The following is a 20,588-nucleotide window of genomic DNA, read 5'->3' as shown; positions in this document are numbered from 1 at the left end:
CTCTTAGACCTTTCTTCATGGGTCTCATCTAAAGTCTAGAAAAATAACTCTTTTTGGTACACTTCCCAGAATCCTTTAGCCAGCATGTCTAGTGGGCATGCTGACTGGGGAATTCTAGGAGTTACAGTCCAAAAAAGTAACTCTTCCAATCTCTTCAACCTGAGTTGGTGCGCTTTATTGCAACAGCTAATCTCTGATGCATGGAAGTGAGATTTTGAGTCACACAAGGCAACAGCTCTACTAGCAGCTGATAACAAAAATAGTATGGTTTTTCTTTGAACTCTGTTCCACTGGAAAGAGTAGGGAGATGGGCTTTTTAAGGGAGGCTGCAACCATTCTTGCAGATCCTAGATAGAGCTCAAATGAAGGCTTTCCAAGAATATGGAATCAGACTTTGTTTATTTACATACCATACATACTGACAATTTGTGTGTGCAAAGGATAAAGAATTTTTATAGTTGGAAGGAGGTATGTGGAAGGGTTTAATATTTCCCCCTTTAATTCTAGGGTGAATATTTCATATCAGTGGTCCTAAGGAGGAAGTTCCTAGTGCCTTTTTAAAAACCAACTTTGGAGAGGCTGTGGAGTACAAAATTCTGCTTTTAATTTGACTTGAAATGTTGTCTTAGTTGTCCAGCTCAGTTGCCGTTGAAACCTTTTGGAACATCATAGGGTAGCCATTGCTTTCCTTGGAGAATGAGTCTGTTGCAGAAAGATTATATCAATATGACCCTATAGTCAACGTTGTTTGCAACATGGATGGGTTCTCTGATGCCACCCAGATGTTCTGGACTATAACTCCTACCAACCCTACCAGCATGGCCATTAGTAGTAGATTATGAGAGATGCAGTCAGACACATCTGGAAGGTGCCGAGCTGCTCATGTCTGCTCTAGACAAAGCACTCATGAGCAGGTGCTAAAAGACAGTCCCTGTAGACAAATTGTGTGCTTGGTATCTTGGTTGAGCTGCTTCCACATCCAGTAGTTTTCACCCTTTATAATAAGACTTTTGTGCAGGAAATCGAAGTCTAGCCAAGACTGTGGGTGATGCTGGTCCTCTAATATAAAGTGAGACCTAAGAGAGGCTTCATTTTTTAAGGGGAAGGGTTCTGGGAGTTGATTGGGTCGCAACCTCCTGAAGCACACTCCAATTTTTCAGAGTTCTATTTTTATGCATGCTCTGGCTCGGTCCTCAGACCCAACTAGCCCCAATCCCACCCCTGGCACTGCATGGCACCATAACTGGTGTTTGCACATTTTCCCCTCTTTCTCTTTTTCCCTTCCCCAAACAATCCAGCCCACGTGTCTGCTCATTTTGTGTCTCCTTTTGTTTTCCACTTTGTCTTCTGCCACGGTGGTTAAGCTCCTCCTCTTCTTCATCCTTTTTGTTGTCTTGTAGCTCTCTTTATTATTCCTGAAACCCATTGTTTTGTTTGTTTTTTCTTTTTTTTTTTTTTCTGTTCTTTTGGTTTGTTCTCATTAACTTGCCCATGCATGCAGCAGTCTGAATTTAGGGAGACCCCGGATTGGGATGTCGGGGAGAGCAGGCCCTCGGATCTGTACCGCAGTAGCAACAGTGCCAACGCCACCATCATTGATGTGGATCCCAACATGGAGTTTGACCGAAGCTACAAGTCATATCAACCAGATGAGAAGGACTCTTATGTGTCTGAGGTAGGTGCTGATGTTCCCAAAAAGAGGGAGAAAGGCAGGCAGGGGACTCCCATGAGAGACAAAAAAGAATAACACAGCCCTTGTCTGTATCTTGTACTTGGGAAGCCTATCCACCTGGATACTGTTTGTTATATTCAAGCAGATGAATGTGAAGTGTTGGATTTGAAAAAAGATTTACTAGCATCTTGAGGAAAACTGTATCTTGAAGGTTTTCCATTATGTATGTTGGAATTAGGGCCCCTGAGTGCCACCAGGCTGCTCCCCTCCTTGTTGTTGTTACTGTTGGGCTATCAGATCTGCTCTCCACATCTGCCTTACTGCAGCTGCTCCTGGTGCTTGTTTAGATGAAGCACAAATATGCAATTAACTTGCATGTTACTACATGAGGTGTTTGTGTAGCTACTGGAGATTTTGACAACCATTTTATTAAGCCATTCTTAAGAATGTACTCTTACTTAGTAACTTTGAAATGCTGGTAAACAAAAGCAAATCAACACCAATTTTGTATTAATGGTGTATTTCTAAACATTTCTCAAACTCAAGTTGCATTGCATAGTTGTTGGGTTAAGTGTGTTCAATGGCTATAAACAGGTCAAAGCAACAATGAAAAGGTTGCTCCACTGTTAATAGAATAACTTGTTATGTATTGCTGTAAACATTAAAACATGCACATACCAGTGGGGGGGGGGTACCTTGGATGATACACGTATACAACAGGTTCCATGGAAAGATAGGGCGAAAGCATGGGTCATGTTCTGCTTAAAGTTGGCTGTGTTCTGGGTTTGATGTACATAGGCAGAATCACAGAAACATCTCCATTTAGCCAGATTTGAAATGATGACATCAGTACTGACCTCAGTAGATCTCAGTGCTGCTGAAAATCATTTCATTTCTGGCTACAGTGACATAACCAGGCACTTCTGCGATTCTGCCTGCTCCTCATGAAGCAGGGCAGGGTGAGGGGACTTCAGAGGCTGTTCAGTAAATTTGAAGGATAGTGTTGGCATTGGAATATGGTTCATCCTAGCTGCATTGAGCCATACTGGATTGCTGCCTTTGTCTTCTCCAAAAAATGCAAAGAGAGATTAAAATATATGAGGATGTCCTCTTCGATGATGTTGACTTTAAACTGTCCTTGCAGATCAAGGAATTGCAACTGGTCCTTTCAGAGGCTAATGAGAGCTTGAGGGGGCTACAGGAACAGCTCTCCCAGGAGAGGCAGCTGAGGAAAGAGGAAGCAGAGAACTTCACCCAGAAAATTTGCCAGGTCAGTGAAATTTGCCTAGAGTGAGTCTCCAGGCTATGTGAAAGACATGCAGCAAAGGCACACAAGGGCTTCAGCACAGGCATTAGTTCCTCTGACTGTTTTAGAAATTCACAGCTGCTGTAGTATATAGAAACACAAAACACTCTGTTCTGTCTTCCTTGGCTGCTAAGGACAAATTATTGTCTCGAGCTGATACTCTCTGTGTATTGTCTCTAGCTGGTACCTCTGTACTTCTGGTGTTGGAACTGCATTACTCTGCATCCAACTGTAACAAGCATGCTCCAATAACATGTCTAAATTATGTACTTATATGTACCTAATTGGTAATCACTGGTTTTGTAATAGCCTCACTGAACTGATGGAAACAGTTGTGGATACACTTGCTTCCATTTTGGGCCACTTCTGTATAAGACTGCTTGTAATTTTGTCTTCCCTCAAAGCTTATTTTTATCCAAAGGCTCATTTCTCTAGAAGCAGTATCAACAGTAGAACTAGAGTTGAATGGAAAGCACTCTTGCATGCTGGAGCAATTAAGGACTGCATGGCTTTCCTAGCCTTTCTGATAAAATCCCAGAGCAACACATGTAGGCAAAATATGATAACAAAAGGCTATTAGTTAGACCACTACATGTTTTCTGCCTGTCAGCACTGCATGGTCTTGTGTTCAGCTATCAGACATGACAAAATTTAACTTCTTGAGAATTTCTGTCACCGTTGTTAAAATAAAAAGAAGAGAATTCTGCGACTCCTGGTTGCAGAGAGGAATGTTCAATGTCAGTGGAAATAAATTTCATTCATTAAACATGTGTGGGTATAATGGTAATGAGGGCATCCTATCCAAGAAGTCATCTTTGTGGCTTTTAGTTGACATTCTTCCTCCCGTGTTCTCTCCAGAGACTCTTGATGTTTCCAGGCTTTCTTTGCCTTGGACTGAAACTCTAGAGGACCAGGGTTAGAATCCCTGCTCAGTCATGAAAACCTACCAGGTGACCTTGGGCAAGTTACACACTCTTAGCCTCAGAAACTCCCATGAGAGGTTAACCTTAGGGTTGTGATAAGTCAGAAACAACAACAGTGAATTTTAGAAAATATGCATGCCATGGACATCCAAGGCTTTCCTTGGCCCTCCATAATTCTAGATTACATTAGGATAAAGAGTAACTACCTCTGTTGTTACTTCAGAATGTATGTGAATTGTTCGCCATCTCTCATGGTCTTTTTTCAGCTGAAGGAAGATCACCAAAAAGCTCTCCTGAGGCGAGAATTTGAGCTGCAGAGCTTAAATCTTCAGAGGAGGCTAGAGCAAAAGTTCTGGAGCCAAGAGAAAAATCTTCTGGTACAGGAATCCCAACAATTTAAGCAGAACTTCTTACTTCTTTTCATGAAGCTGAAGTGGTTTCTGAAGCATTGGCGGCAGGGGAAGATCCTACAGAATGAAGGCAATGACTTCTTGGAGGTATGAACAAATGTTAAGCTTCAACTTAGCTGCAAAAGCGCTGAGATTAATCCATCCAGTATTAAAACAGGCAACAGTGGCTTTTACCTTGAGCTTTCATTTTTGCTTTTGTTAATAGCTTTTATTCAGTCTGGCAATGTTATGGCTTCATAGCCTCTTATCAGCTCAGATTGGACCATTGCCTCCTTATCTTTTATATATTCTTCACTCATTGGAGGCAAGGGGTGATATTTAGTTTCAGCATGTTTTTAGATGTTTTTCTAGTAGTGTAAAGTACATCTTGATGAAGATTAATTTTGCATTTGAGGCTGAAATCAGCATTGTTTTAGCTTCCTAATGCAAGTATTAGGTTCCTCACACATATATGAAACCTGTGTTGACTGGAATGTACATTTTATTTATAATCTGGTGAATTTTCTACTACAGTTGGCCCTCTGTATCCATGATTCAGCCATCCACAGCTTGAAAATATTCTGAAAAATATAAATTTTAAAAAGCAAACTTTGATTTTGCCATTTTATGTGGATGACACAATTTTATTATGCCATTCTATTTAATGGGGCTTGACCATCCACAGAGTTTGGTATGTGTCCATGGGGAATCCTAGAACCAAACCCCAGTAGATACCAGAGGTCCACTGTACACGGACCACATGCACAAGGCTCACACAGACATACATACACACAAGAGAGGTTTGAAATCTCTTTTCAGTCTTAATATATCTTAATAACACAGAGACAAGTGTGTTATTAAAAATAGACATAGTGAGCCTCTTTGAATGAATCCATAGAAGGTTGCATAGCTTTAATTTTTTTACTCAATAAAATTCCTATTAAGTTGTTTTATCTATGATTCCAAGGAGAATGGTAGCTTATTCAGATACATGAATAAAACAGTTCCTTTCCACTCTGAGAGAAATGAATTAATTTCTCTTTAAAGTAGCATGCTTGAACTATGGACAGTGAACACTTGAAGACCTGGGAACAACAGTCTCTTTTATAAGCCGCAGCCTGGTGTGATGATTCTGTCTAAGCATCGAAGTACAGAAAGGTGCTTGGCACAGAAATGCAAGGAAGAGGATAACAGTGAAAGTAGCTGTGATTATGTAATACTGAAGCATCTCTGTGAGTGTACATGAGCTGGGGTGGGAATCATGTGATCCTGCAAATATTGGACTGCATCTCTCAGCAGTCCCAGACAGCATAGTCAATGATGAAGAGTGCTGAAAGTTGCAATCTAGCAACATTTCAAGTATCACATGATTCCTGATCTTGCCGTAGAAGTCTATATTGTGTTGTAGCTCTGTCTTTTCTATTAATGCTGATAGCATGATTAAAGATTCCAGTAGATCAGTGATTCTCAACCTTTGTCCCACTAGATGTTTCTTTCAGACTTCAGCTACTAGAGTGCCAGTCCACTGACAAATAGTTGAATATTCTGGGAATTGAAGTTCAAAAATCAAGAGGGCGAAAGGTTGAGAAACTACTGCAGAAGTCCATGGATTCTTGAATCCTTTTCTATGCACAAAGTATGTGACTGCAGACACCTGGCCACTATTGGCCCTTTACTGTTTTTTCCAGGTGAACAGCATGAAAGAACTCTACCTGCTGATCGAAGAGGAGGAGATGAACCCCCAACAGCAAGCAGATAACAAGATAAGCACTAGAGACACCTCGTCTCAGAACACGGTGAGATAGAATGGATGAACAAGGAAATGAGGGAGACTTGCATGAGTGGAACCTTTTCCACTAAAGAGTCCTTATACTATTAGCCTAGAAATCTAATGCAATCTGGTCAAGTACAGCCCTAGATGACTCAGATCTCAGGCTAGCTGTATTGAGTCTCTATACCGGGAGATAGGAGAGGAGGGATATAAGAGGATGATGATGATGATGATGATGACGTCTGAACTGACTTGGCTGAGTTTTAGATGATGGTCTCGATGTTTGGTCTGTGAACCTTTGGAGGTGAAGCTGTCCCTGAAATCAGATCAGATATTCATATGGAATTCACAGTCATTTACCTATAACTCAGTTTTCCTGTACCTGCAGCAGATAAGTCTGCAGCTGCCCTGTACGTGCACATCTTAGCATGGGGTGAAGTAAGTGACCCAGGAAAGCATGCTGCATGGATAATAGTTCAATAGCAGAGTCTATCTGACATTCAGTGCCTGGCATTTTCAGATAAAAGGTTGATGCAGTAAATGAAAGACCTGTGTCTGACATTCTGGATTGCTGCTGCCTGTCAAAGTAGACTAAGGTCCAAAACACACTGCAGAAATAATCCAGTTTGAGACTGCTTTAACTGCCCTGGCTCAATGCTAGGGAATTCTGAGAACTGTAGTTTTGTGAGACATTTTGCCTTCTCTGTCAGAGAGCTTTGGTGCCACAATAAACTACAATTATTCTGAAAGGTAATGACAGTTATTTACGTTGTCCAAAATATTGTAAGGATATGTGCATGGCAGTCATACATTTTTTCTTTTTATATTTCTTGTAGCCCAATGAATATATTAAGACTCTGTCAGATATGAAGGTAATCTTGAAGGAGCTCTGCACAGAGCTGCGAGAAGAAAGGAGAGGAATGAATGAGTTGCAACAGCAGTTTGCCAAGGCCAAGGCGACCTGGGAGATGGAGAAAACTGAGCTTAAGTGTCTTATTACACAGGTTAGACATCCAAGAAAAGCATGATTTTCTCACAAATCTCTGTATAAACCTTACTTTCAAATAGGAAGTAGATCAGGTTCAGATGTTTGGGCAAATGAGTCTGATACTTGGGTTTACATTGTCCATCTTATCTTATCTAGTTCAACTCATGCTCTTGTACCTTGGCTTGGAAGGCAAGTGTATACCATAGTTTCCCTGTTTGGATGTAACACCAAACTATAGCTTGTCTGTCCAAGAAAGGTGGGGAATGAAGGAAGGAAGAAGCATGTGATCTCAAGGTTCCATGTTTTGGTATTATGTGAACCAATCTTTTGGATGAGAGCTAATGCTACTGAGTCTTTTCAGTCATTTCCCATGATTTTTGGACTCTGTGGAACAAAAGTAGTGCTTCTCTGTGAAATGGAATATTAAATCTAAGCAGTTCCAGGGCATGCTTACAGCTTGGTAAAGTGGCTATAAGTAAATCCCCCTGTTTATCATTGGTATTATGCTTGGCTAACAGGTATTGTCCTAAAGGCTAGGAAACAAAATGCTTATTTTAGATGTCTATTATGAGCTTTTTTTGGATTCCACTGTCCTTCTGTGATATGACTGGTAATATCACAGAATGATATGATTCTTATACAGTCTTAATTCTTTCACATCCTTTTGATGGCTGATGCAAATAATTTGTGGCATGTTATTATTGTACTATGCATCTGTACTCCACCATTACACATAATCTGCCCAGTTATGGAACAGTCTTGTATCTTGTCACTTTGAAATACAGCAGAAAGTATATGTGCTCTGGTAGCGCAGTGGTTAAATGCCAGTACTTCAGCCACAAGGTTGTGAGTTCAATCCCAGGCAGGGCTCCAAAGTCCACATAGGTCGATAAAATGAGTACCCAGCTTGTTGAGGACAATTGGCTTACACATTGCAATCTGCTTAGGGAGTGTTGTTCAATGAAAAGTTGTATAGAAATGTACTTGCTATTGCCATTGCTGTTGCTGTGTACATAGAACAGACTAACCTTTTCAGTGAAAAGGGGAGCCATGTGGCAGCACATGAGGATACGGTTGGGGCCATTAAGTGTGGCCTCATTTTCTCCTTCTGTGTGCTCATAATTGCTTGGCAAATTATACCCAGTGTAACTCATGTATCTGAATGGCTCCTAGAAAGTCCTAGAGGCAGCATATTGGGCCTCAATGTCAGTGCAGTTGGCTACTCCAATTTAGGAAGTATGGGTGGTACACACAGAAGCTTGTCTAGAAATAGCTGGGCTACTCTGCTGTTTTTGTGTTATCTCTTTCTCTTCTGTCGCTTCTCATGTTATGTATCATATATCCAGCAGGAAAAGCATGTTGCCAGCCAACATAACACCAGGACTAACATCATTTGGCACTCAGCCTTGGACTATGGCTTTGTGAAAATGCAATAAAAACCCAGCCTCCCCTCAGTGTGGCTGTTCAAGAGCCTGCCTTGGAAATGGCTCAGTGACAGTGCTTCTGCCCAACAAAGAGGAGGCTGCAAGCCAGCTCCTAGGCTTCCCTTCCCTGTGTTCTAATGTTCTTTCTTGGTTGATGCTTATGAAGAAACCACCAGATATATGGAAAAAGAAGTGGCTGTAAAACATGCCCTTGGCAATGTTTTTTTTTTATTACTGTGAAGTCCGAAAAACCCCAAAAAACCCTTTTTTTATTTTTCATAAAGATAGCCCTGCATGCAAATTGATTCATAAGAAGGGATTTTTTAACAGATTCCATGGCTTTTTTAGGTTGTTTCTGCACATGAAAATAATTTCAGAGTGCTTAGTTGTGTCATAATGGCCTGTGGATGTCCCTTGTCCCCTTTACTCACTTCTTTTGCTGAGGCAAGTATTCACACAGTCTGATCTGGGATGCCAAAAGTCCAGGGTGGTCTGGTGCCAGGCTTGTGCCAGGTTGAATATTTGTTATTATATTGTTAAATGATCAGGAAGGGGGAGGGATATGAAACGGCATTGCTTAAGAGTCCTGAGAAACATTTTCCATACTCCTCCTAAAGCTCAGACAAATTATGTTTTGGAATCATAACTCTCAGAATCCCCCAGCCCATATGATCACTGGTTGCATATTCTGGAAGCTGTAATCCAAAGCAGTAACTTTTTTTCCAAATTCTGGTCCTTCCATGTTGTCAGGTGACTAGTTACTTGTCAGTAAGCATCTCTATTCTGCCTTTCTTGCTCTAGTTGTTCCTTGTTCCCTAGGTTTTTCCAGGAAAAACAGACAAATTTTGACAGTATGGTAGTAATCCATTCATCTATTACTTTGACATCACAGAGTGTACATTTGATTCATGTGCCTCTGCATGCATGTAGGTGCATGCCCAGCACTTGTGTTCAGGCTGCTTTCATAGCAGCATTATGGGTTGGCTTGGAGAGTTTGAAGCAGAAGGAAGTGAGAAGTCTTTGTCTACATCCTGGCTGGTTTGTGACTAAAATGAACAGTAACATTACTCATGTGAGATTCTGAGTCATCTCCCCTTTATTTTCTTCACCCAGAAATAACTCAGGAAGATTCAAACAGGCTATGCAAAAACACTTTCAGTTTTGCACCCATATACATAAAACACCACCCACACAGACTCTTTTATCTTAATAAACAATATCATTCAGATAGTTCTTGCACATTTCAGCACCTTGCTAGTGCAACATGAGAGAAACCTTGTGAGTTCCTGCTTTGGAAAATAAAATAAAACCTTGTGTTCTAAACAAAAAGAAAAGGCTGAGACTGGGCTTCCTTGCTATCTATCTAAAGACCTGACAGGGGTGTACAGTAAAACCAATTTTACTTTACTAACTTAAAAAAATGTCAACAACAAGAACAATGCTGAAAGGCTAAAACATATTAAACAGTTTAACAAGTTAAAAAAGAATGAAATCAGTTAAAATAGTTTAAATTGATTTATCACCATGTATAATTGAGGATTTGTGTAAAACTGGTTAGGTCTCAGAGGTGTTAGTGAACAACTACATTTCACTTGATGCTGAAATGATAGTATTATTGGTGCCATTTGGGCCTCCGAAGGCCAAGCGTATTCCATAAATGGGGTGCCAGAGCAAAGAAAGCCCTGTATAACCCGCCCTTCCCCAGGACTCCAACACTTTGGCCATGTTGGCTGTGGATGGTGCGAGTTTTAGTCCAAAACACTGAGGCAGGGGACTGATGTAGCTGTTGTGGGGGAAGGTGAACAAGTCAGTTCATGTGCAGTGTCTTGAGACTGCGTAAGAAATTCCTGAAGGTCCTGGGCACGGGGTTTTTCACACACTTCTTTTTGTTGGTAACAATAAGCAGGTGTAGAATTTGACTTCCTTCAGAAAATTCTTCAGTTTCACTCTGGGTATTGAAGAACATAGCATGAGAAGAACCAGATTTTTAAAGAACATTGCTGAAGTGAAGTAGCCGATGAAGCCAGAAACCGAAAATTCAGAAGAGAAGGATAACCTACATTTTCAGGAAGTAGAGTGTACAAATCAGAAATTATAAAAAATAAACATATAGGTTTTTAGACTGACATAACAAAGTGTGGAAAGGAAGAGCCCCAACAGAGTGACATTGCCTTGCATTTCCTGTAGCACTTCTGCATGCTGATGCTGTCTGACTATCTTAGCATGTGGTTTTTCTTACAATAACATTCCTAAATTTGGTGTGGGCTCTAAATAAGTAAATACATAATTATTTAACTTAGTGTCTAAAGGTCAAAATGATGGTTATTGGGTGCCTTCAAGTTGCTTCTGACTTACGGCAGCCCTAAGGTGAATCTATCAAGATTTGTTCAGAGGGGGTTTTACCCATTCCTCTGTCTAAGAGAGTTGACTTGCCTAACATCACTCAATGGGTTTTTATGGTCGGGTTTTATGAGATTCAAACCCTGGTCTCCAAAGTCATAGTCCAACATTCAAGAACACCACTTTTGTGTTCCTGGGCAAACCATTCCATAATTGAGGGATCGGAGCCATAACTGAGATGCCTTCCGTCTCTCTTGTCACTATCTGCCTCATCTCAGAAAGCAAGGAACACTCAGCTAAGAGACTTGAACAAATAATTTTTAAGATCTATATAATAATCCTTGTGCTTGGGTTTATCAAATAGAATTCAAAGTGACCCCCCCCCTCTTTTCTTTTTGTTTTTGCTTCTTGTCTTCAGTTCCTTGGACTGGCCAATCCCACTTTTAGTTCTCTTAGACAGCATATTCAGAGCTTTCATCAAGATGATTGATCCTGCAAGATTTCCTAGTGATGGTTCCACCCTGTATTGATGATCCATCTTGTTAGGTGGGCAAAGGCTGTTCCATTGTCATAATAATGTCAAATGGTGTCTGCTCTCTGTGGGCTTTCCCAAAGAGAAATGCATACACTTGACCCCGTGTTACTTTCCAGTATTGATTCCTGTTGCCTATAAATACTCCTTTTAAAGCCAGCCAAGTGTTCAGCACCACATGAAGAATCTGGGTGAAGCTCTTGAGCATTACTGTTTTAGTCTGTATTACTGACATAATCAGACTCTTAATAGCAGTAATCAAAGCTGGCTTTATTTGTGTATTTTATTGATTGACCACCACCATCTTCTGCTTTAGCTGAGATGAAAGGAAGACATGCAGCATTAAGAGTGTTATACCTGGGATCTCTAGGAAATATATTGGCTGGGAGGCAAATAATAGACATTTTGTCCTTGTTCTAGCTTATGGGGATAAATACTGATTTTTCAGTTCAAACTGCCATAGAGAAATGTAACTGGCTACCACATAGTTTGTGCCACTTGGGAGATGCTGAAACTGCTCTCAACAGAACAGAACAGGACTGTTATTATCTAGATGTTCTCCATCCAAATAAAAACCAGGCCTGACTTACACCTTAGTTTATGAAATCAGATAAGATCAGGCATGTTTGTGGTGGTGTGGTGCTTACTATCCCATGAGAAGCCATTCCACAAGAATAGCTCCCACTCCACCACAGAAAACTGCTGCTACTTCTGTTTGATTACAGCTTCATTTCAAGGGCTGCTTTATGGTCACAATGATGAAGTCTCAACAAATAGCCCACTTTCTGATGTTTTGTTCTGGAGATGCCATTATTAGATCTTCCATGGATTCCCCTAGATGCCCATTATCTATTTACTCACCCAGAATGGCATCTGCACTGAACTGCTGTTATGCAGCAAACGTGTCCAATTATTATCTGATTGGAATAATAATTTCCTCTTCAGCTGTCTGAGCTGTCAGGTGTCAGGGGGCCTGGGAATTGGGACTTCTGGAATTAATTTACTACTCTCTGGAGCTCTGGCAAGAGTGTTTTGCTGCACCCTCTTTTTTGCTTGAGGTCTGTGTTTTACCTGTTGTTTTGCTCAGACAACAAACCTCTCTCTTTGTGTGGTTGCAAAAGTACACCAGGAAAAAGGAATCGTTGTGTAGTTCTTTATTTACAAATTATCTCTTCTTGTGCTTTCCCAATCTGTGGGTGAACAATATTGGAGTATTAACCCCAAGGAGTCTCTTTTCTCTTAATACTAATCTTTCCAGACAGCAAATTATGCAACAGAATTCCTTGACATTTGCATATAGTAATGTAGCCTCTCACTAAATTCTCTAAGCAATTTTGACAGAAGCTGCTGTCTCGCTTTCAGTCCATAATATACAAAGAAGACTGTTTGGACTGCTCTGACCTCCGGATGACCATAATTATTTATTGTCCTTGTGTTTGTAAATTGATCACGTGATTCTGTCTGTACAAAAGGGAATTTATTTGTGCTCTTGACCTCATTGTTCCCAAAGTTTTAGGTCATAGTTTTAAAAGGGTTTTTAAAAAAAAATAAAAAAATTCTTACCTTAGTTCATCAATTACAATATTCATAATTCATGTTTAAATGAAACAAATCCTAAATGGGTCAGAAAATACTAAAGATAGTTAAAATAATATATGATATAATGAGAAATCAAAGAATATTGATGAATTAGGAGAGTCAGCATGATGTATTTGTTTGAGCATTGGACTTGGACACTGGGAGACCAGGGTTTGAATCCCTACTTGGCCATGGAAACACACTTTCTCAGCCTTAGAGGCAAACTTCCTCTGAACAAATATAACTCTGTGATAGGGGTGGGTGTCTTAAGGTTGCCATGACTCGGAAATGACTTGAAAGGCACACAAGAATAACAAAAACAGAAACATGAATTAGAGTAAAAGAAATAAGAAAAAAGTAATCAGGACAAGCCAAAAGCCCTTTGTCAAAGCCAGGCCATGGTGTCCAGAAGTTACAATGAGAAATTCCCTGTGAAGTTTCACAGCTTGACACTACCAAAAAGACCTTCTTTACCTTGCACTGTGGAGGGTGGAAGCACACAAACCAGAGCCACTAAGGATAATCTTAATTCATGGGTAATATCATATGGCAGTAAGTGATTCTACTCCTTTTGCAGATTGCTACTTCAGCTTGGAACTTCCCATGCAGATCTTAGTGGTCCCTTAGGACAGGGGAGTGAAAACATTGGAACCCAGATATTTTGGACTTCATATCCCAATCCCAATAATTCTAGCCAACATGCGCAAGAATCACCTGTAGTACAAAATGTTGGGGAACTAGTAGTTGCCCAATTCTACCTTAGGGAATAAAATGACCAGTTAACTTTTGTACTACGACTCCCAGAATTTCCCAGTCAGCATGGATAGTGGTTGTGGAATTCTGGAAATGCTATCCAAAAAAGTAAGATTTCCAAGCTCTGGAAATGAGGAATGGGGTGAAGGCTTGTAGTTTCCTACCTCCAGCTTCAAACTGAGGATGCTTCTGCCCTATCAAGAAGGAAGCTGCCACTTTTGTTTTAATTCTGTTGCTTCATATCGTCATTCTCTTTGTCTTCACAGCTGGAATCTAAGACTGGGAAAGGCCTTACAGAGCGAGCACTCTCTGACTGGAAAACAGCTCTGAAGAGGGAACGAGAGGAGCATCAGCACCTCCTGGCTGAGTCATACAGTGCTGTCATGGACCTAACGAAACAGCTGCAGATAAGTGAGAAGAACTGGGACCAGGAAAAGCTAGAGCTCCTGGGTCGTTTCAAGGATGAACAACAGCAAGCAGAGCAGCAAGTGCGGGAGCTGCAAAACAAAATCAACCAGGTGGGAATTGAGTGTGTATCTCTTGTGTTAATGTCTACTCAGCCTATTTATTCAGCCCTCTGTACTGTTATCTCCCAACATGACTGTCAGTATAAATAGATAGACAGATAGACAAACAAACCACACACATCCACGATGATGTGGTTGACAGAGTATTTGACCTGAGACTGAAAAGTTTGAATTTCTGTTATTCACTGATTGACCTTTCGCTCTTTAGTATCTCTCAGGATTACCTGCTGTCCAGGGATAATAATAATAATATAATAATATAGTTTATGTATATTTTCCCACCTCTCCTGGATGGATCGAGGTGGGATTACGGTTTGCTAAAATATACATAAAACACATCAAATAGAATAACCATTAATATTAAAACTAACTCATCATCAAGTGGCAGTACAATAGAGGTTCTGAGGAAAAATAAAACTATGTTCCTTAGAGGAAGGACAGGATAAAAACAACAACAACAAATGAAAAAGCACATCGATAGAGTGAGGCACACCTAATTTATTTAGATCCCTGGCAACACTCCAGGTTTTGAACTTCAGCTCCCATAAGCCTTGTCCAAAATAGGTATTGGTAAGGAGTCACAATTCAACATCTGGAGAGCTACATTTTCTTCACCCCTGCCATAGACTACTGTTCCCAGTAAAATAAAGATATTGATACCAGAACTCAGAAAAAAATACTTTTGGGGACTACAGAAAAGAGGTTCTGCCAACCAGCATGGTGACTGGGAGAGTCAGGGACCTATGGTCCAAAAAAAATTAACTTTTCCAAACTCCGATTAATATGTATAATACGGTATATACAATAAGAGGATACACTTGACACCACCACATATTTCTCATTATATGTAGAGGTCATAGGATTACAGTATGTAACGCTATCCTCTTCTCATCAACATGTGTGTTGACCATGTATGTACCTTGTAGCTACACTTTTGATTACTGTGAAGATGACATTTGGCATGTACTATCTTATGCTGAGTCTCCCTTTTGTGTAATGGGACACTGTAATCAAAATCCTCTCATGCCATGGATACCCACATCTGTATCTTTCTATACAATTATTATTATTATTATTATTGATACCCACATCTGTATCTTTCTATACACATAGAGCCTCTCTTCACACAGCCACCAAAATGGTGACTGGCACAGTGGGCGGACTAACAACTTATCAACTTCCTTCACACATTCTTTCACTGAGTAAGGGAATTTGAGTGAATCTTGACAGTGAGAAAATAGACATAGATGTTTCTTGGAAGCAAAACAACAACAACAACAACAACTAAAAACTAAAAAGAAAAAACCCCAGAGAATAAAAGATGAACCACTACACTTTGCAGAGAAAATTCCAATCAAAACACATGTGACAGTGAAAGGCAAACGTTACCACTGTCTGTCATGTCACTGGCAGTCCATGAATATGGGTTCCTGAACATTTAATAGTCATTAGTTTTCCCAAGCATTATTACACTTGCCTTCAGACCTTTGCCACCCAAGATTCCTAAGATTCCTTTTCCTGTTAATGACTATACACCTTCTCTTAAAAGGAACCCCCCACTCCACATTTCACAATGGCAGGAGGTATTATTTTCCCCAGTAGGCTGTATTTGGGGCATCTAAATAAAAAGAGATGCTTCATTACAGCAATTTCATCCTCTGTAGGCTTTTCATGGTGAATAGATACATCTGCTTCCCAGTGGCACACTAAACCTGTTTGTTTGCCAGCAGTTAATATTCTATTGATGCACCACCATTCTCACCCTCAGTGACATAAGATCCTAATCTAGATATCTGTCCCTAGGATCATTTTTGTAGTACAGATTGATTTTTAGAATAATACAGCTGCCAGAAATATGTGGGTCCTCCAAGGGACAACCAATAATCACCCGATATTGCTGTATCAGTGGGAGATCCCTGCAGGCATCTGAACCTTGCAATGTATTCATTAGCAATTGAAATAAATACATTTTCTTTTTGTATCAATGACACTCTGAGGACAAATCGACCCTTTCATGTAGACCTATTGCACTTGAATTACAAATTTTCTTTTATATGCTGCCTTCTAGCTGCAGAAGGGAACTGACCGATGGGCTCTGAAAAACTCTGAAATGGAGAAGCATGGTAGTAGCTGGAAAGAGGTAAGCTGGACAAAAATGGATCTTAACTTAAGTTGGAGGCAAGAGTAGTCAGTCTTGGGACAGAAATAAACAATAATAATAAAATCTTTATTTATATTTCCCACCTCTCCCCATGGATCAAGGCAGGAGCACAACAGATAAAATCAGCATTACATTAATTACATTTTTCTACAATATATCAAATTACTCAATCAATTATAAAAACAGATATAAAAATGTCATTACAATCTATGAAATAAGGGCAGGTAGACAGAAACTCTAGAATTGTGCTGGGAACAAACAGGAGGGAATGACCACCTGTCATGCTTATGACCTTTGACTTGCAGTTGTTGGACCCAACACTTAGGTTGGCCCTGTTTCTAATGCAAAAAGGCATGTCCTTAATGATTGTTGTTAATGTAATAATGCAAGAAAGTAACTTCCTACAGAGGTAGATGGAATCATGGATAGGCTGGTTACACCTCTGTTTCCAGATTTAAGTGTTATACCTCCCCTCACCCCTAAGGTGAGGGGATCAGGAAAAGGCTTTTTTGAAAGGGGCTCTATGCCACCTTGAATCCCATTTTGAGTGAAAGGTGAGACATAAATCCCATAAAATAAATAAATATGGTATTAGTTTTTTGGGGGGGGGGTGGGGCTATGTGGCCATGTTCTGGAAGAATTTATTAAATATAGTAGAAGTTAAAACAGAAATTCAACAGGTGCATCTCTCTGTCTCTAGCTTGTGCTGAGTGCAGTACCTATTGTATGTGTCTAAAATTAAAGGCACAGAAGTTTTTGGCAAGCAAATTCTGAGCACACAAGCACTGTAATTCCTTTTTACTGAAAGTATAATTGGAGCAAAATCCTTTGCAAAAGAGTAAAGCCAATTGGTGCTTTTCTCTTTATGCAAACAGCTAGCATGATTATATGTGTGTGTCTTAATTTGAATTGAGACCAAAGCACAAGGCAAAGTATTAAAGCACCTGTTTCCGTTCCCTATTAAAGTCCTGATCCATATTGAAGCTTCCATACCTGCTTTTTTCTCTGCAACTGTTTGCTGTGTTATGGGATCACACTTGGTTTGACCCTGGGGAGAGTTGAATTCAATAGCTGAAAGATAAGACCTTACGAATATTTTTTAAAAGCCTACAGTAGGAGTGGGGAACCTGTGACATCCAGATGTCGTTGTGCCATTCATTGACTGCTTTCTGGAGCTGATGGGAGTTGAAATTCACTAACATCTGGAAGGCCACAGATTCCATTCCCTACTGGTATCCTCTCTCTTTGGCAAGTGTTATTAGTGCCTGGACTCAACTAAAGTATCATAGCTTTTGGTTCTTTGTGTCTACAGGGGTACCCCGGGTTACGAAATTAATTCGTTCCGCCGCCGCTTTCGTAACCCGGAATACTTCGTAAGGCGAAAAAGCCATAGGCGCTAATGGGGAAAAGCCGCGATTTCGTGTGAAATAGCGCCGAAAAGCACCAAAAAATTTTTCGTAACCCGAAATAACCTTCGTAACCCGGAACAGTTTTTTTGAATGGATTTTTTCGTAACCCGGAAATTTCATAAGGCGGCGCATTCGTATCCCGGGGTACCAGTGTACTGTGAGAATCAGAGGCAGGAGTGAAATTCTGTGCTTATAATTACAATTTCTTTTGCCACTTAAGTGCAAATAAAATCAAAACTTAGATACGCATGTGGAACTGACATTCCTGTCCTGTTACCTGAGTTCATCTAGACCTGTCATAATGTTATGGAGCACAGCTGATGATAAAGGCCTCTCTGATGTTCTTTCAGACCCTCAATGAGAAAATCACTGACAAAGAAACTGTTTCTGAAGTGGACATGAAAGCAAGCAGCTTAAAACGGTGAGATGTGTTAACCACTGCTTGCAAAGTACTACTGTCCAGTTCATACCCTTTGTTCCTCTTTCAGCTCATCTCCAAACCGGTTAAAATTGTCAGTAGGCTCCTTTACCTATATTTCATAATTAGAGTCAGATGTACACACAGATCCTGGGATGCAGCAACATTGACTTCTTCTGTGCACACATCTGGTTTAGTTGGCTGTACCTGAAATTACAACTCAGCTTTATAATTGGCTGGAAAATTCAACATTTACTTACTTACCCATGTACCTCATAAATAGATTTCTCTGGCCCAGTACAGACGGGTACGATTAGATGATATTAGGGCTCAATAGGGCTGGGTGTCCAGATGTGCCCAGTGCTAATGACGTCACAAGTGCGCACGCCCATCCACACAGCAGGTGCCACAGCTTCGTAGCTGTGGTGCTGTGTACAGACGCCTGTCAGCAGAAGCAGCGTCATAGCACTGCGTTGAAGCCCTTATGACAGCACAAAAAAGGAGCCGCCTAGAGCAGCTCCTTTTTGAGTGCGCATCTGTGCAGTCACGTGTGGATGCTGCTGCATAGCTACGCAGCACAGAGGGGTGGTGTTTTGCCACTCGTGTGTACCGAACCTCTGGGCAATTTAAAAGACTAAAGTGGTAATAATACCTAATCATAATAAAAACATTGAAATACAGTATGCTGACACAGCATACAATATGGATGCAGAAACTAAAACAATCAGATGCAAGAATTAACTGTCAGTGCAGGGACCAGATGAGTTAGATTTTGAATACTGAAAATACCATACCAAAATACTTAAAATGCCTGAGAAAATGGAAAACAGTTTGATTGGTGATGAAAAGAGCAGTGCAAATGTCAGGCAGTCTTTCCTTGGAGGAATATAACAGTTTTCATAGTCAAATTGACTAACTTTTCAATAGCAAATTCAAGGGCAGGCTGCCTGTATTCCTTAAAGAGATGCTTCTACACAAACTATAGTACAGTCCCCCTCCTTACTAAATGGGGAGATGTTGTCTTTTTAACACTAGTGCCCTTTAGCACTTTTTAACACTAGTGCCGGCCAGTAGTCTTCATTGTGTCCCAGGTAGTTGATTTAGGGCAACTTTGAAATTGGTAGTGAATTGATCCAACCTGGCTATGAGCAAAAGAGTACCCAACAAATTCCCAAAGGTGGTAGTTAGTGTAAATGGAAGTGTTTCGTTAAATCCTTTTCTTTCTGTATATAGGGGACACTACTTCTCCTCTGGAACTTCACAGCAGTTCATGGAGATATGACTGTTAGACATTATGAGAATCTAAAAGGCTTGGAAGAGTTGTAGCTAATAAGAATATTGCATTCTTGTACTCCATGTAGTTAATCTGGCTCCCTATATACAGATATATTAACTTTAATTGAACTGTACTATAGTTACTCTCAGTTTTGTTTTATCAATACATAGCCTTATGCTTGCGTTCATCTATTGTGGATCAAAGATTCAAGTTCCTAATATGTACTGTTCATACTTGTATGGATAATAGTGGGGAAGATGGCAAAAAGACACAAATGGTTATGCTGTCTTATTATTATTATTAACGTTTATTTATACAGCACTGTAAAGTTTGCACAGTGCTTTACATAGTAAACCAACAACAAAAGTAAAAGTAAAACCTGCCAAACGGCATACAATCTAAAAAGACACAAATCTTTATATCAGTTAACAAAGCCTCTAACAAAGAAACTCCTTTTTACAAAGTTTATGGTCCTCTCCAGACGGGCCTAAAGTGCGCCCCCGTCACGTGCTAGGGGTTGGCCGAGCACCGCCTGTACTGGCCTCACCCCTAGCTGTGACGAGGGCATCAAAATGGCGGCATCTTGTACACACGGGCGCTGCCATTTTGACGTGACGGACGCTTAGCGCCCACATGTCCCAGCGTCATTGTGACATTGCAAGTGTGCCATTGGCGCACTGCGGCGTCACAAATGCGCAGCAAGTAGAACCCTTTATGGGTGGTCTGTATCCCGCCTATTTTAACTTTTCCAACTCACCTTTTCTTCCTTGTCCTTTGTCTTGCTATAAAATTTTAACAGCATAAGCATTGGGAGGATAGTGAAAGAGGGCTGGGGAAGCAAAAGTGTTCAGTGTATAGATGAGGAGGTATATCTGTAGTATACAATGCAGTAAAGCTTGATTTGGAAAAGATTGGGATTCTAGTCTAATTGAACCAACTGTAGCATATGCCTGTTAAAGTAATACAGATCTATAAATTTGGCCATCAAAAAGGAAATCTTAAGAAAAATAGAAGATAGTGAGAGAGATAAAAAAATCATCCCTGGAAGCTTTCAAGTAGTCTGTAGAAGGTTTAAAATACTGTAATTTACTTAAGCAAGGCTTACCTGACCTGGTTGTTTA

The 20,588-nt window shown here is 40.3% G+C and overlaps 1 protein-coding gene across 2 annotated transcripts in view; it reads left to right on the top strand.

Annotated features, from left to right (window-relative positions):
• SOGA1 (suppressor of glucose, autophagy associated 1) overlaps positions 1 to 20,588 on the top strand; it is a 113,843-nt gene that overhangs the window by 76,935 nt on the left and 16,320 nt on the right. Inside the window, exons 6-13 of one of the 2 annotated variants that reach the window (XM_042463058.1) lie at positions 1,505 to 1,675; positions 2,817 to 2,942; positions 4,168 to 4,398; positions 5,979 to 6,086; positions 6,898 to 7,065; positions 13,943 to 14,194; positions 16,272 to 16,343; positions 18,124 to 18,194. In XM_042463058.1, the coding sequence (XP_042318992.1) occupies positions 1,505 to 1,675; positions 2,817 to 2,942; positions 4,168 to 4,398; positions 5,979 to 6,086; positions 6,898 to 7,065; positions 13,943 to 14,194; positions 16,272 to 16,343; positions 18,124 to 18,194 (1,199 nt within the window). Of the gene's footprint in view, positions 1 to 1,501; positions 1,676 to 2,816; positions 2,943 to 4,167; positions 4,399 to 5,978; positions 6,087 to 6,897; positions 7,066 to 13,942; positions 14,195 to 16,271; positions 16,344 to 18,123; positions 18,195 to 20,588 lie in introns of both variants that reach the window. The other variant, XM_042463057.1, reaches the window with a different exon arrangement.

This window comes from Sceloporus undulatus, chromosome 4, assembly GCF_019175285.1.
Source record: "Sceloporus undulatus isolate JIND9_A2432 ecotype Alabama chromosome 4, SceUnd_v1.1, whole genome shotgun sequence".
NCBI classification, from domain to species: Eukaryota; Metazoa; Chordata; class Lepidosauria; order Squamata; family Phrynosomatidae; genus Sceloporus; species Sceloporus undulatus.
Note: the sequence above shows the minus strand (reverse complement) of the source record. Positions and strands in the feature narration are given on the sequence as shown.